Source organism: Myotis daubentonii, chromosome 2 (assembly GCF_963259705.1).
Source record: "Myotis daubentonii chromosome 2, mMyoDau2.1, whole genome shotgun sequence".
Classification (NCBI taxonomy): Eukaryota; Metazoa; Chordata; class Mammalia; order Chiroptera; family Vespertilionidae; genus Myotis; species Myotis daubentonii.
This window is the reverse complement of record NC_081841.1, coordinates 15,799,053-15,816,513: the sequence shown is the minus strand read 5'-3', so window position 1 is coordinate 15,816,513 and position 17,461 is coordinate 15,799,053. Positions and strand designations below refer to the sequence as shown.

At 37.7% G+C, this 17,461-nt stretch overlaps 1 protein-coding gene across 1 annotated transcript in view; it reads left to right on the top strand.

The window, feature by feature from the left end:
* Positions 1 to 17,461, top strand: part of UTP20 (UTP20 small subunit processome component) — an 84,538-nt gene that overhangs the window by 53,980 nt on the left and 13,097 nt on the right. The window contains exons 32-48 of the mRNA XM_059681864.1: positions 1,323 to 1,410; positions 2,251 to 2,394; positions 2,512 to 2,562; positions 2,673 to 2,825; positions 3,145 to 3,300; positions 3,610 to 3,750; positions 4,179 to 4,316; positions 5,807 to 5,946; positions 6,194 to 6,276; positions 8,316 to 8,611; positions 9,653 to 9,792; positions 10,049 to 10,205; positions 12,248 to 12,346; positions 13,612 to 13,779; positions 14,910 to 15,076; positions 15,868 to 16,009; positions 16,901 to 17,017. Coding sequence (XP_059537847.1) covers positions 1,323 to 1,410; positions 2,251 to 2,394; positions 2,512 to 2,562; positions 2,673 to 2,825; positions 3,145 to 3,300; positions 3,610 to 3,750; positions 4,179 to 4,316; positions 5,807 to 5,946; positions 6,194 to 6,276; positions 8,316 to 8,611; positions 9,653 to 9,792; positions 10,049 to 10,205; positions 12,248 to 12,346; positions 13,612 to 13,779; positions 14,910 to 15,076; positions 15,868 to 16,009; positions 16,901 to 17,017 — 2,380 coding nt within the window. The remainder of the gene's footprint in view (positions 1 to 1,322; positions 1,411 to 2,250; positions 2,395 to 2,511; positions 2,563 to 2,672; positions 2,826 to 3,144; positions 3,301 to 3,609; positions 3,751 to 4,178; positions 4,317 to 5,806; positions 5,947 to 6,193; positions 6,277 to 8,315; positions 8,612 to 9,652; positions 9,793 to 10,048; positions 10,206 to 12,247; positions 12,347 to 13,611; positions 13,780 to 14,909; positions 15,077 to 15,867; positions 16,010 to 16,900; positions 17,018 to 17,461) is intronic.

The window sequence follows — 17,461 nt, the reverse complement described above, 5'->3', positions numbered from 1 at the left end:
TTCAGTATTTTTGAAGGCCCTTTATTTTTAAGTTAGTATAGAATTCTGTTTCTCTGCTGGAGTATTCATTTTAAACCTTTTATGGCATCTGCCTTCATTTAAACATAAAAGAGAACAGACTTCAAAATTCTAAAGTAGACTAATAGATTTGCTTGTTTCACCTTTGCATGTTTTGTTCAGTTAAAAGTTTTAGTAACATGAGATTATACAGTGTTTTTGTTTCTTAAAATATTTTTACTGATTTTTAGAGAGCGAGGAAGGGGGAGGGAGAGAAAAACATCCATGTGAGAGCGACACATCAATCAGCTGCTCCTGTACGCCCCCTACCTGGGATGGAGCAGTAACCCAGGCATGTGCCTTGACTGGGAATCAAATTGACAACCTTAGTGCATGGGACAACGTCCAACCAACTGAGCCACATGGGCCAGGCCATAATCATATAGTTTTTATTTTGTTTTACTTTGATTGATAAAAATAATTAATTTAAAAGAATAGTTTTTTTTTTAAGAGTTAAAATCATGAAAGCGTTTTTAAAGATTCTCTTTGGCAATAGACCTAGTAGTATATAGTTATGATTTATATAAAGAGCAAGGTTGGTAAACCTGAGTACTAAACATGATTCTATCTTAAGCTTTAATTGTTTTAGGACTCAGTTGTTGAAACTTTATTTATTCTTTGATACTTTCACCAACATCAAAAAGTTGTATGTTAGAATCTTCCATGAACTTCTTCTAAACATTTCATTTATACTATTGTATTTCTAAATTATGTAGAGTGGAAACCACACTGAATGCACTGGTTAAATTTTAGCACAGGCTCTGTGGTAGTGGGAAGATGATAGATCAGGCACCAGAAAGACCAGTGTTTGGAGGGCCTGCTCTGTCACTTCCCAGCTGGATGACATCAGCTTCTCTGAGTCTCAGTCCTTTGGAGAAAGTGGAGCTAATAAGTCCCACATTGTAGAGCTATGGTGGGAGTTAAATTGAACTACTTTTTGTAGTCTTAAACAAGTCTTGGCACTTAAAAATGTTATTTCCTTGTAAAATATGAAATTACCAATGGCCAGATTGTAGCATTGGAATTTACTTTAACCCACCTAAACAATCAGACATTACAAAAGAAATAGAATAGTAGCCGTGAGCCTGAAGCTGGAGAGAAGAGTGGGCACTGCTGAGAACCGAGTTAGACTTTGTATACAGGCACACATACTTAGTCATCTGTGACTTTTGTCACTGATGTTTTCTACAAAAAGTTTTAACTCCTTAGAGAAATATGCTTAACTTGTTTGTTTTTCTTACCTATCAGTTCTTTTCCTTCTCCAGGATCAGCAAGTTTATGAAAGACAAAGAACAGAGTTCTCTCCTCATTACACTACTGCTTCCCTTCCTCCACCGTGGCAATATTCCTCAGGTATATACACAGGACGTGACTTTGCCTTTGAAGTGGTGCTTGATTAGGGTTATTTGCAAACAGTAATTTTATTGGTTAGATTCTGTGATGTATTTGCCTTCAAGCATTTATGAAAAGATTTATACAGAATTATAAACTTGAAAATAGAAGAGAAAAATGGGGACAGAATTTTGGGAATGGGAAGACATTATCTACTGTAACAATATAAGTGTCAGCCCCTTTTTTCCTTTGCTTAGCTTCTCATCCATTTCAGGATTTTGTTTTTCCTGACTTTGATCAATTACAAATCTGGAACCCCAGAAGTGCATTGTGTAATCTCAAATACGGATCACAGTGGCAAAACTGAACGAAAAGTCAGACTGTTTTAATATTCAGACATAGCTAAGAGTTTCTCATATGATTTTCAAACCCCAATTCAGTCTGATTAAAAGTGTCTTCCTGTGGCTCAAACTCATTTGCCAGGCCTTAGTAGTTATACTGGGCATCTACTATATAGTAATTCTGTTTAAAAGACCACAGATCTGGGCACAACCAGAGGCTTAAATTCTTCACTAAGCTCATGTTTCTTGGCTCTTTTTGACTTGACAGTAGGAGAAAAGTTGTTTGAAGACCATGCATATTTTCTATTAGAATTAAACGAAGAAACTGTTAATGGATATTACTGTGGGTTTTATGTTAAAATGCTAAGAACTTTTTAAAAGACTGTGGAACAGCTTTTCCAATGATGAGTTTTACTTCTTATTCATAATTATTTATTTTGTGTGCTATAATGTATTAAAGTCAAGTTGACCAGTTTTATAAATTATTGAAATGTAATTTCTCTTCCTATTTCTTCCTAAGGATACGGAAATCGATATTCTGGTGACAGTGCAGAACCTGTTAAAACACTGTCTGGAGCCCACAAACTTCCTCAAGCCCCTCGCAAAACTCTTCTCAGTGATTAAGAACAAGCAGTCGAGACAGCTGCTTTGTACAATTTTCCAGGTCTGTGATACTCATTTCCATCTGAATCACCTTTGTGAGTGAGAGCAGGGAACCGAGGGGTAGTGGGCAGAAAAGTGAAAGTTTTATTCACTAATGTACTGTTTTCATTCCTTTTAGACTCTTTCTGATTTTGAGAGCAGGTTAAAATATATTACTGATGTTGTCAAGGTAAGAAAGAAAAACTTTATTTCTCTTTTGCTTCAAAAGTGTTACATCATTTTTGTTTACTTAAGTTTTATATATCTTCACTTACATGGTTCTAATGGCATTTCTCACAGCTTAACGCCTTTGATCAAAGACATCTTGATGATATCAACTTTGATGCTCGCTTCTCAGCATTCCAGACCATCACCTCTCATATTAAAGAGATGCAAACCATGGACATTAACTACCTAATTCCAGTTATGCATAATTGCTTCTATAATCTGGAGGTAGGTTTTTATAGCAAAACTTTGCCAATTATTTTTTATTGTTTTGATAATACAACTACATGACCTAATTTCTTAATTTGTGTTTTGAGGAGGACAAGGGTTTTTTAGTATAAAATTTCTTTAAGTTGTGGAATATTTTGTTTGGCAAAGACCATATTGTTATTCTCATGATTTGAAAAACTAAGATCTAATATAATAATAGAGGAATATGCTAATTAGCCGGGACACTGTAATGTCACAACCCATCTATAAGCTGCGGAGAGCTACATTCCATATTATATTAGTGCATAGAATTATTTGGGTGTTTTCCTGTGTCCAGTTAGGAGACATGTCTTTAAGTGATAATGCCAGCATGTGCTTGATGAGCATCATCAAAAAGCTAGCTGCCTTGAACGCCACGGAGAAGGAATATAGAGAAATCATTCATCGTTCACTCCTGGAGAAACTGAGGAAAGGATTGAGGAGCCAGACAGAGGTATTGGGGTTTGTAGTTGTTACTTTTTCTCTTAAGTTTGTTATGTTTCTGTTTTTCTCTACTTAACTACTTAGAAAAGCAGTCAGGCCTAGTACATTTAATTAAAATACTTGATTATGTAATACTTACCAAACATTTAGGAGGGGGAATGGAACAGAGCAATCCCTTTTGATGTAGCTTGTTTTTATAATGAGAATGTTTTACTTTTTTTAAAAAAATTGATTTTTTGTGTATGTGAGAGGTTTCTTTTTTGTATTATCTAGGAAGCAATTTCTAATAAAAAAATTTTTCTCAACTTGGTATTTTCAGAGTGTTCAACAGGATTATACCACACTGCTTTCCTGTTTAATTCAAACCTTTCCCCATCAACCAGAATTTAAAGATTTGGTACAGCTTACTGATTGCCATGACCCGGAAATGGACTTCTTTGAGAATATGAAGCACATTCAGGTAGAAAACATTTCTGTTTTTTTCCCCTGCCTATAAAATAAGCAGTTCACAGGTCTGTCTCTTTTTAAAAGATACATGTTAATTTTCCAAAAAGTTGTGAATGTCTCATTCTTGGTCTTCATGATATCAATCAAATTTGTGTAGGAGATGATCATTTTCTGGAGTCTGACTTCCTTGGTGGTATCACAAACTACATTAACAGTGTTACCTTTGTCATTTTTAAAGAAGCTTACTCGCCTTTGGATCCATTGTTAAACAAGTGCTATGGATTATGTCTCTGGAAGCAAGTCAAGGCACAGGTGTTTGCTCATGTAACAAGGACTGTATTGTACTCCTTAATCTTTCCATGGCAAAGGAACATGATACTGAAATGGAGTTGGCTGTAGGTGAGATTATTCAGTAACTAATTCATATTTTATCTAACTCAGATCCATAGGAGAGCAAGAGCCTTGAAGAAACTGGCAAAACAACTAACGGAAGGCAAGATTGTGCTATCTTCTAAATCTCTTCAAAATTACATCATGCCTTATGCCATGAGTCCAATTTTTGATGAGAAAATGCTCAAGGTAGGGCATTAAATCTAGAAGCTGGTAAATCTCTACCATGACACACTTTCCCAAATGTAGATGGGGGAATGGCATCTAAATTTTGTGGCATCCATATTGATGTTGTCACCATAATTAGAAGGTTAGAAGAGTTTTAAAGCCTTAGAATTGTGCATGGCACATAGTAAATGCCCTGTAAATGGTGACTATAGTTTTATTTTTGCTGCTATTAGCTCACAAAAGGCCAAGCACAGAATATTTCCCCTGTTAGCAATGATCATATTACTAAGATGAGCTGAGTAGTTGTCTTCCCAAGTGGCTCATAAGAGACGAAATAAAATAATAGCTACTTTTTCTTTAGCACTACACCAGATACAGGCACTATAATAAGCACTCAAATACATAATATTACTTCTTCCTCACCACAACTCAACCCTGTGTGGTAGACACTGTTATCACTATTTTACAGAACAGTAAACTGAGAATAAATGAGGTTAGGTAACTTTCTCAGTGACACACAGTTTCAGAACTAGTATTTGAACTTAGGACTGTCTTCACCATTATGTTCATAGTGCATAGAACAGTGCCTGGCACGTTGTAAGGACTTGATAAGTATTTACTGATTAAATAAATTAATGAAAGATAGTACCCAGAAATTCAAGTCTAATTTCAGCAATATAAGGATTTGTGACTTGAGTTTATACTGGATTGATTACATGGTCTTATAAAAGGATAGATTTGCTCTGTTGTTTCAGGGTATTAAAAATTTTTTAAAGAATTGCCTAAGTAAATAAAGGAACACTCCTTTAAATTCCAGTTTAAAGAGCCAGTAAATACAATCAACTTGGAGTATGATGGCAATAAAATAAGAAAGAGATATAGATGGGAAAAATTAATTATATTTAGGTTTAGTTGGCATTAGCATGGTATATCTTTTTATAGTCTTATTTTTAACCTGTGACTTTACACTTAAAGGGAGTATACTTTTTAAAAATATTTTATTGATTTTAGAGAGGAAGGTAGAGGGAGAGAGAGATAGAAACATCAAAGATGAGAGAGAATCATTGATTGGCTGCATCCTGCATGGCCCCTCCTGGGGATTGAGCCCACAACCCCGGCATGTGCCCCCAGAATCAAACCGTGGCCCCGTGGTTCATAGATTGACACTCAACCACTGAGCAACACTGACCAGTGTACTTTTGAATGTTGAGCAGTGCAATATATAATTAACTTTGACATTTGTCAAGTTTTACATATTCACAGTCTGTAGGGTTGAACCTATCAGGGAGGTCTGAATGGAAAGAGTCTAAAATGTATTAATGTTTTTCAATTAAAGGAAGATGAATTACAGCATCTTTTCTTAGGGGGTGAGAATGGAGTATAGTTTGAGTATTCTGTCTTTTCTATAACTGTTAATCATCTATTGTCTAAGCTTATTAATGTACCACATTAGCTCTATATTTGATTTGCAAATGCTTGCTCTATGTTGATGCTCTCGATTTGTTTTACAGCATGAAAATATAACCATTGCTGCCACAGAGATTATTGGAGCTATTTGCAGACATCTGTCTTGGTCAGCATATTTATATTACTTGAAACATTTCATTCATGTCTTACAGACAGGACAGATCAATCAAAAATTGGGGGTCAGGTACAGTCAAACTTCTTATTTTTGTTAAATGTAAATTTTGGATTATTTACTGAAATCATTTTTCTATAATCTAATTTTACTTTTACATTGTATTAGTGAGGTTATGCTCATGTTTGTTAAAGTCAAAAATACCTAAAACCGGTAAAAGTAATTCTAATGTTTATATATGTTTAAATTGCCTCTCCTTTTTAATCATCAAATGATATTATTAAGCAAATAAATATTTCTGTCTACCTTTTTTTAACAGCTTGCTAGTAATAGTATTAGAAGCATTTCACTTTGACCACAAAACTCTTGAAGAACAAATGAGAAAAATTCAGAATGAAGAAAGTAAGTTTTTAAAACTTTCTTAAACTATATTGCCATTGCATTTTTGGATACTTTATAATAATTAATTAAAGATTTACCCAGAGGAAATTCAACTTATTCCTTGTTTTTACTCTTATAGCAGTGTGTCAGGCGGAAGTTAAAATGAGTACTTTGAGTATACTTGTAAAAACTTATGTAATAATAGGGAAGGCCAGTCTAAGTGATATAGGTGAAAAATCCGAGCTGTAGACTATTTACATGGAAATCCAGTATTATTGCCATCACATTTGGAAAGAGCAGTAAGCAATGAATGCAAAGGAAAGAGCAACAGTTAATGAAATATTAAGTAGATACAGTAAGGAACACTAAAAGTAGATATTTGACAAGATTATAAATGGACAAGCCTCTGGCAAAGTTGATCAGTGGAAATAGAAGGCATAATTAACAATATTGGGAACTTTAAAAGGTCTCAATGAAATGAAAAGGTAAAATATTATCATCTCGGTACTTATAAATTTGAGTACTTGGCTGAAACGGACAAAATCTAAAAACAATAAAATACAAAAACTAACTTTAGTAGAAATAGAAAATCTAACCATTAAAGATATTAAGTCTGTAGTTAAAAACCTCATGATGAAAATGCCAGCCTCAGACTGTTGTATAGGCAAGATCTACAAACATTCAAGAAATGGATAATTTCAACCTTAACACCAGGTGTTTCAGGTGATGGAAAAAGAGGACACCCCCACTAAGTCATGAACTTGCTATAACTGGTTAATGGAATTTAACATATTAGCATACAAAAAGTATTGATCATCTAAATATACATAAGGGAAATATTGATTAAATTCAATATCTATGTATGATAAAAGTTAATATCAAGCAAGAAATAAATAGAAATTGAGTTAGCCTGTTAAAAGATTTCTTTTAAAAACCTAATACAACATCATAGTCAATAATAACAGATTAAAAGTCTTTGCTTTAAAACTAGAATGAAGCAAGGATACCTACTACGACTGCTCATGTCGAATATCAGTCTAGATTCTAGCCAGCACAGAATAATAAGGAAAAGAATGAACACTCAAGTAGGCCAAGGTATCTGTCCTAATTGTTTTTGGCTAAAGATGTTGAACTATTCTAGCCCTCAGTTTGCATTCCTCTATATTCTCCCTCAAAATTTTCTAATTCTTTGATTCACGGTTAAATTCATTCTAGAACCACACTAATGAATAGAAAGGACTGGTTTGAATGTGTAGGAACTATATGTTTTAAACAATTAATGTATTAAAGCCCTTTAACAGTATGTTTAGCCAGCTGAATCTGCATTTTGCATATGTAGAAACATTAGAAATTTTAAATACTTAATTTGCTTCACTAGCTCTTCTTAGATATGACTGAAGTTTAAAGCGTTTTTTGAGCACCTACTATGAACTGGGATTTTATAGACATAATATCATTTGTCCTCATAAGAACCTTACAAGCACTGTAATTATTAGTTACCCAATATTTTTTATAAGAAAAATTAAGATTAAAAAATGTAAAGTAACTTTCCCAAAGCCACACAACCAGTAAACAAAACAAAGACTAATAATTAACATGTTTTGAAAGTCAATGCAGTGTCAGAAATATATTTCAGGCGCATTATAGCCTTCATCTCATTTAATCCTGACAAAAGCCATGCAAGGTGCTGTCTGCATTTTACTGGTGAAGAACCCAGAGCCCACTTGGCTTAAGGTAACTGACTGTGGTCACATGGCTGGTTAGCAGAGCCAAGGCTGGACTCAGCCCACAATGATGTGCTGCCTGATTTTCTTTAATAAACAGAACCTTAATTGTCAGTATACTTGTCTCTATTCCTCATTAGATTCTAAGCTGTGAGAAAAAAGCAAAACAAAACCATAATCCCAAAACCCTCTCATTTACTGTGATTTCTTCAGCACTTATCTTCCCTGCCCATGGTTAGTGACTAGATGTTTTTTATTGATGTTGGTAGAAAAGACGACTTTAACACAACTGTGTTGTTTCCTTATTTGATTTAAGATGCCTTTGCTGTTTACTAGATATGGACACAACAGAAGCGACTGAGTTGCCAGAGCCTGAAGCCATGGAATTAGAGCCAATGGATGAAGAAGAGATGGAAAGGAGATGGAAGAGTCTGTCAGATGGCAACGAAGAAGCAGGAAACCCCGACCCAGCTGATGGTGAGGAAACACCAGCCAAGGAAACCGAGTGTGTCACCAAGTCCTTCTCTTCCCTTCCCCGGAATAAGGAAGAATTGGAGAGAACAATTAAGAATATCCAAGGAGCCATTACAGGGGATATCCTACCCAGGCTCCATAAATGCCTGGCATCTACGGTAATTATTCTGCTTGGGGCCCAGCAGGTCTGTGTGAAGCGGGGTGTTTGTGGGGCCCTGTCAGCAAGAGGCTCTTAACTATTATTGATTGATGTCAGCGTTTGGATTTTCTTTTATCTCAACATTTCAAAGTTCACTTTCTTTCTCCTCTAGTCATCTTCGGGTTCATCTCCTGCTGCAGCTAGGCAGTAATGTTCCTTCTGCATTATGATTTCTCCTGGTAGATAATATGCTTTTCTATCTCTGAAGTAGATAGTAAGATGACTCCCATTTCTAAAACAGGTTATTAAAAATTACTGTCTGTTTCCCTTTTTTCTTTCTTGGCTACTTACCTGCTGTTCAAAATTATCTTCCCCCTGGTTAACAGGGATAACTTCTGGCAGTGGATTCTCATGATGCCATAGCCCTTCCTACTCAGTATAAAACATGGATTGGCAAACTGTGGCCATAGGCTGAATCTAGCCTGTGGCCTATTTTTGTAGCTAAAGTTTTGTTGGAACACAGTTGAACTTGTTGATTTACATGTGGTCTGATTCTGCTTTGGCATTACCACCGCTGAGTTGAGTGGTCTCCACAGAGATCAAACCAAAAATACTTATTCTCTAGCCCCTAAAGAAAAGCTTTTGCCAATCCCTGGCGTAGAATATTAACTTGGTCATTTTATGTCTTAGTAAATAGCTTTATTTGAGACACTATATTTCTTACAAACCAACCATGTCACTCAAACACTTGAAAGTCCCAATTGATCCATATTTTATAGGATTTTTGTCTATTTCATAGCAGTCTTAACCCACAGTAGTGTAAACTTGGCTTTATTTTTTCCTGGTTGCCCCTTTGAAAAACATTGCATTGCTGTTGTTTTTACAATTTCTAAAGGTTTATTCTCAAACTGCATAGTTTAGTTTGTTTTCTAAGGCATTACACGTAGAAATGGACATCAGTTATATCGAAAAAGCTTCTCTTTCAAATGAAAGATTGTGGTGTTAGTGGGTCCCTGGTCTATTTATCTTCCTTTTAGTTTAACATAGATTTTTCTTACAGACTAAACGGGAAGAAGAACACAAGCTCATAAAGTCCAAGGTTGTGAATGATGAAGAAGTGGTTCGCGTTCCTTTAGCTTTTGCCATGGTTAAACTAATGCAGTCCCTTCCACCAGAAGTTATGGAAACTAACCTGCCAAGGTATGTTGTGTGACAATCGCAGTAGTTCCGTGAAAATCACAGATTGCCTCTTTCTTCCTAACTTGAAAGTCTTTTATCGGGAAGAAGAGACGTACTGTCACAATTTGCTGTGCTTGACAATCCTAAGTGGGAAATCTGGGTTATGGGCAATGAAGAAAGAAAAGGATGTTTATATTTTTATTTGCTTCTGGAGTTTTTTGGTGTGTTTTTTGTTCTTTTTTTTTTATTAGTCATTTTTCAATTTCTCATTTTCTAGTATTTTGCTAAAAGTGTGTGCCCTCCTCAAGAATAGAGCACAAGAAATCAGAGACATTGCACGCAGCACTCTTGCAAAAATAATAGAAGATCTGGGTGTGCACTATCTGCAATATATTTTAAAAGAATTACAGACTACCCTTGTCCGTGGCTATCAGGTAAACTGCATTATGTGCTTTATTTTTAAGTTGGGTTGGAGTTTTTATATTTGCGGTTTGAACACTCTTAAGTCATGCTGCTTTGGGCCTATTTTCAGTATAGTTGATCCCCTTAGATAGCTGCCAAGAATAGTCAAAAGTTCCTAATCAGTATTTTTTAAAGGTCCAATATTTGATTTTTGAAAAAATCCTTCTAGGTCAAGCTTATATAACCTGTCATTTTTCTCTTAAATCACTTCATGTTAACTTCTGCATTCTCTGAGTTCTTAAAAAAATCTTATTGAATGCATATTGAATGTATTGCAACAAATGTGAGCAATAAAGAACATACACATCTATTTAAGAGTTGAAACAGTGTTGGGCACTGAGCATACAAAAGATAAATCAAGTACAGCTCTGTCTTGGAGGAGCATCTACAGTATTTAAATAAGTAGCCCCTCTTTAACCAACTGTTTTTCAAGCCCATCCCATCCTATATAATAAAAGGTAATGTGCAAACTGACCCTAACAGCAAAACGACTGGGAACAACTGGTCACTATGTCGCGCACTGACCATCAGGGGACAGATGCTCAATGCAGGAGCTGCCCCCCAGTGGTCAGTGAGCTCCCACAGGGGGAGCTCCATTCAGACACAAGCTGGGCTGAGGGCTGCCTGAGAGTGCAGCGGCAGTGACGGGAACCTCTTCCGTCTCCTCGGCAACACTAATGAGCTTCTCCCACCTCCTCTGCAGCACTAAGGATGTCCAACTGGGCCTAAGCCAGCAGGTGGACATCTCCCGAGGGCTCCCAGGCTGCCAGAGGGATGTCTGACTGCCAGTTTAGGCTCAATCCCCCCAGGAATGGGCCTAAGCTGGCAGGTGGACATCCCCCGAGGGGTCCCGGACTGTGAGAGGGCACAGGCCAAGCTGAGGGATTCCCCACCCCCACCCCAGTGCACAAATTTTCATGCACCTGGCCTCTAGTTATTTATTAAAATAATTAAAATAGGGAGGGGTAGTAAAAGGTAAAGGGGGTCAAATATGTGGTGATGGAAGGAGATTTGATTTTGGGTGGTGGTCACACATGCAATATACAAATAACTTAGAGAATTGTATATCTGAAATCTGTATGATCTTATTAACCAGTGTCTCCCCAATAAACTTAGTTAAAATAGAGGACATCTGGTCATGTAGACACTACCAAAATTGTACTATTCGGCTGTCATTCTTCATCCTCCCAAAAGTATTTTTTAAAATTATTTAAAGCCTCAGGAAACATTTCAAATATGTAAAAGCACTAAAACATCACAAGTAGATACATATGAAACTATGCCTTTAAAATCCAGACGGTGTCTGGACAACCCAGTGTGCTTCCTTGGCCTGTGATCATTATCTGATGTTTACCTTGGAAGCAGTATAAAGAATCAGAAGGCCTGAGAGCAGCGCAGCGTAGTGATAGGGCTCTGGTGCCAGCCCGTCTGCTTTCAAATCTGACTCCACCACTTCCTACACACGTAACCTTGAGCAAGTTACTTGACCTGTCTGTGCCTCAGCTTTCTCTTAAAAAATGCCGATAACACCGCACCTACCTCAAAGAATGGGTGCAGATTAAATGATTCCCTACATGGGAGGTATTAATATGTGCCTAGCCTGTGGTAGGCTCTTAGGAATGTTAGCTCTGGTTACTCTTGAGGGCAAAAACGTATTTGTGTCCTTCACAGCACGTTATGTATCAGCTTTGATTGCATTCAACATTGGCACACTCTTTAATTCACAGGTTGGTTTGTAAAGTTCAGGGCTCTGTGCCTTTATACACCCCTGGCCTGGCTTAGTCACAATAATCCGAACCATGGTCGTGTGTTTTCCGAACAGCTTTTGTACAAAATGACTGGTCAAAACAAAGGATTTTAGGTAGTGATAAAAGTACGTGTCATTTGTCAAAGCTTCTCCCAGCAGTAATGACAGATATGTACCTGAGTGCTCTCCTCGCAGCAGTTCTGAGCTCTTACTTTTTTCTTGTGTGGTGTCTTAACCAGTTATACCTTTTTCCACATTTCGTTTTAGGTCCATGTCCTGACTTTCACTGTTAACATGTTGCTGCATGGCCTTACCTACAAGCTGCAAGTCGGAGATTTGGACTCTTGTTTAGATATAATGATTCAGGTAAGGTTTAGAGAAAGGAATTCCAATTTTTTTTAAATAAGCCAAGGACACCAAAAAGTCAGTTTACAAAATAAGAGAATAATAGCCTATGAAAATAAAATTAATGTTCTGTCTCATATCTTAGATTAGCAGGTTTAAAAAGCTAAGACTCAGGTGAAGTGAGCTGGTGTGCTGCTGTTGTTTTCTGGAAGGAAAATTGGCATTGAGCAAAAATTTCAACCATGTCAAAATATCTGTTTTAAAAGAATAATCAGAGTTGTGGTCTTGGGTTTATATAAATGTATATTTACCAGAGCTTTATTTATAAAAGTGAAAAATTAATAACAGTCACCTTTTAAAATTGAATCATTTGATAATTTGAGGTAATATTTGGAAGAGACTAAATTTTTTTTAATATATTTTTATTGATTTCAGAGAGGAAGGGAGAGAGAGATAGAAACATCAATGATGAAAATCATTGATTGGCTTGTCTTCTGCACGCCCCTTACTAGGGATCTCCCGCAACCCAGGCATGTACCCTTGACAGGAATCGAACCTGGGACCCTTCAGTCCACAGGCTGATGCTCTATCCACTGAGCCAAACTGGTAGGGCTGGAAGAGATTAAATTTGCTACACAACATTTTGTTCATTATTTAAAACTGCAGATAATAACATTTTGAATTAAATGTATTAATTTTGATTACTAAGTTCAGATGTCATGAGAATTCTTAAAAAGAAATTAAGCAGCTCTGGTGATATCTAAAACTTGTCTGCACATTATGCAGTTATATGTATAAATCTGTGCAGCACAGTAGGTACTTGAATAATGTCATTTCATTATAACACTAGAGGCCCGATGCACAAAATTCGTGCAAGGGGCTTGGCCCCAGCCGCCGCGGCTTTGTCCAGAAGGTCGTCCAGTCTAATTAGCATATTACACTTTTATTATTATAGATTGCTGAAATGTTTGTATCCATTAGCCTGTGGTACAACTGGTTTTGTTATGCGTCATTTTGCTCAAGGTTGCAGAACCTATTCACGACAATGAAAACAGTTTTCTTCTTTTGTTTCCCATTAGTATAAACCTTCAGGTATTTCTGTATTTGTTATTTAGTAATTGGTTCCTAAACTACATTGAGAAAAGTGAACTTCTTCCATCTAATTTCAGTCCAGTCCAACTCGCTTTCCTTGATTTGGACGTGCCAACGCTCTTTTCCAAAGACTGCTTATGTTGGCATATCTCGCTGAATGTACATAACTGCCTTTTGACCTTTTTCTTTTAAAGATTTTCAACCACGAGTTGTTCGGTGCCATTGCCGAAGAGAAGGAAGTGAAGCAGATCCTCTCCAAAGTCATGGAGGCCCGAAGAAGCAAGAGTTACGATTCTTATGAAATCCTGGGCAAGTTTGTAGGAAAAGATCAGGTGACAAAACTGATCCTTCCGCTAAAAGAGGTGAGGACCTGAATGCTGCACAGGGATCTTGAAAAGAGCCTGGCAGGGCAAACCTTGCTGCCCTTGATCACCATTTCCCTGGTGTAAGGACACCAATACCATGTGGCCACTAGTCGGCAGCCCTGAGTTGAGCATTCTAACCCAAAGTTCAGAGTCCCTGCTGTAAACCCTGAGATGCAGGAGGAAGGGCAAGAATCAAAGAGTGGGTGCATAGTACATCTGGGACCAGTCAGCAGCTAAGAATGTAGCCTTTGGAGCCAGACTGCTTCTCCCAGAATGCCAAGAGGAATAAAACTGGCATTTGTTGAACATACATAATGTTCTAAACATTGTGCTTCGTTATCTGTTGTAATCTGCACAACCACCCTGTGAGGTCTATGGTACCTCATCTTAGAGACAAAATTCAGGCTCAAGAAGGTAGAAAGGAACAAAGTTAAGGAGGAAAGTCAGTATTTAGTTCCATACCTTTCTGAGCTGAAGCTCACATTTTTCCACTGTTTCTTTGCTGCCTCCTCTTGGGCAGGGACTGTAATTCACCTCCCTTCATAGAGTTCTTTGTGCCTATTGCAGGGGTGAACATTCAATAAACATTCTTTCTATCGCTGTTATATGTACTAAGACTAGAGCAAAAAGCACTATCTAATGGCATGAGTTAACTATAATTCCAAACGTTTTTGTGCTGTATTAACTCTATAGTTGCTCCTAAAACGCATTTAGCCTGATCTAAGAGTGTTAGCTATGTTTTGAGGATGAAAAAGTCAACAGAGCACATGTATTTTCCATGTGTATCATCAAATCCCTCCAAGGAAATGACAGTTATTATTACCAGATTTATGTAAGGAAATGGCTTTAATGCACCTGGAGGGTCAACATCTCACAAGTGTCACATCCTGTCTCCAGCTGTGTGTCCTCGGGCCTTACCCACAGAGAGCAGAGAGGGGCTGCAGGACACCTGGGGGCGCCCACACTGCTGACCCTGGTCTTGTCTGGGGTTGAGGTGATGGGTAAATTTGACTCTGTTATATCTGTTTGAAACCTTAAAAGAATGTTTCATTTTTAATTAGAAAAATTAGAACAAAGCCCAGTGCAATTCTTTGTTACCTGAGCATAACATTTGTGTTTGCCTCTAGATCTTACAAAATACCACGAGTTTAAAACTGGCCCGGAAAGTTCATGAGACCTTACGCCGAATCATTGCAGGACTGATTATAAATCAGGAAATGACAGCAGAATCCATTCTATTGCTCAGTTATGGTTTGGTCAGTGAAAATCTCCCCCTGTTAACAGAGAAAGAAAAGTAAGTTTGAAAAACAAAAACTCTCATTTAGGTGCTTGTTTCTGATAAGACATTCAGTTTTAAATGGTTTAACTTAAAAATTTGCTTTAGTAAAAAACAATTAATATTTATCTAAGTTAAAAGATTTGTGGTGTTTTCTCTGATGTCATTTCTGTTTGGGATGTTGATTGAATCAAAGTTAGGATAGAGTTTAAATATCCTATATACCTCTTACTCTGGTCAAATAGAGATTTAGATCTTGAATCCTAATAGCAACTCTACATAGTACTGTCTTTATTTCACAGAGTAGCTGACCCTCTTCACCAATCTACTAAAGGTGGTTTTACCATTTAAATATCAGGACAATCTCATTTCACATACCCATAGTTTCTTAGATTAGAATCTGATCTCCCTAATGCCTTGAGATTGAGCACCAGTTTACAGTTCTCTTTATTTTACAAAGCATACCATAAACTACTTGGCAAAAAATAGGAGCTCAATACATATTGTTGCTTCTAAGGAGATTTAGATCTTAAAAGATTTAAAAGTGCCATACTGGTAAACTTCCTTTAGATTTTGTTTCTGTGTTGTTCTGAAAGAGACTCCTTGGCACTTGTTTTCAGACATCAAATAAAGGGAGTGTACCCCTGCTATTCATCTGAATTTGGGAGTGTCCTCTTTATCTCATGGTTAAGGGAGAAAAGACCCCTCAGCAAACAACACATTAGCTAGTGCTCAACTCTCATCCCCAGAAAGGGCCACAGTAGCCTATGGGAACGCAGCATTTATTTTTATTCCACTGTGATTGACAGAAATCCAGCAGCCCCTGCCCCGGATCCACGTCTGCCACCCCAGAGCTGTCTTCTGCTCCCCCCAACTCCAGTTCGAGGCGGGCAGAAAGCTGTTGTGAGCAGGAAGACCAACATGCACATATTTATTGAGTCTGGACTTCGGGTAAGAATTAACCCTAAAGTGAGACTCACTGCACTTGGTGGGTCTGTGCCTTTTCCTGCTGCTGAATCTCAGTATTGCTTATTTCCACTGTAAATGTTTTACTCTAAGTAAGTTATGGAATTTTTTTAAAGGTGCACTGGTCCAGTTACTATTTATATTGATCTCTTCCAGTACTTACTTTGATAATGTAGCTCTCTCAGAATTGATGATTCTGACTTAATGTTATTATGGTTTCATTGTTGCTTTGCCCATTAGTTTACACCTCTAAAACTGTGAATTCTTTTAAAAGGTGGTGAGCTTTTAAAAACACAAGTCTAATCATTTCATTTCCTTTTAAAACCCTTTCATTGGCTTCCATTTATCCTGTGAGCGAGCCAATCCTGCAATCAGGCTGCAAGGGCCTTTCATTGCTTTACTGTAACCATTCCAACACACGTTCCAGCCTCACGTGGCTTTCCCTCGGTTCTTAAAGTCTCCACACTGTTCCTGCTCCAGGGCCTCACCACCCACTCTTCCCTCTGCCCAGATCCCCACAGAACCCTGCATTTACAGTTATTTCCTAGAGTCTGTCTCCCTGGCTAAGATCCATCAGTGCAGGGACTGTGTCCATCTTGGCCATTGCCGCGTCCTGCGTGCTAAGCCAGGGCCTGGAATCTCAGCAGGTGCTGAGTAATCATTTGGTAAATGTACTTGGAATCTCAGCTGCACAGTAAGCTCCCACCTCTTCACTTACTGAGACTCTCCCAGGCAGTGTCCCGTTTTTTCCAAAAGTTTTATATATCAGAAAGAAGCATCTTAACATTTCAGGCTGTCTCTTATGTTATTTCACTTCTGCCTAACTCATTTGGTCTTACGGGCACCTGCTGTGAAATGTCTTTTTAAATCTTTTAGCTGCTGCATCTGAGTCTGAAAACTTCCAAGATCAAGTCTTCGAGTGAACGGGTTCTGGAGATGTTGGATCCTTTTGTGTCTCTCCTCATAGACTGCCTGGGTTCCATGGATGTGAAGGTGAGCACCTGTCCCTCACGGAGCTGGTCCCGCAGAGTACCTAGAACTGAACTCCTAGGCCTATGTGACATAAGATAGTTGGGTTTTGCTCTCCAATTTAGTAATCCCATATGTTCGGATTGCCCTTAACAGTTTATAAAGCCCTTCTAGGTACATTAATTATTTCATGTAATCCTTGCAGCAGCTTCATGAGGGTGAGTGGTGGGTCCCCATGTCAGTAATCATCCTCACCTCCTCACCATCGTCACTACCCCTACTCCCTGCTGTGAGTCCTCAGAACAGTTCATGGGGTATTTATTCTTGTTTCTGCTTTATAGATGAGAAAACTAGGCCTTGAACTAAGTGACTTGCCCCACAACATAGATATAGCATATGAGCCTCTATCTCAGATTCCAAAGCCCACACCCTCCCCCTTCCTCAGATTGTCTGTTTGACAGAAGGTTC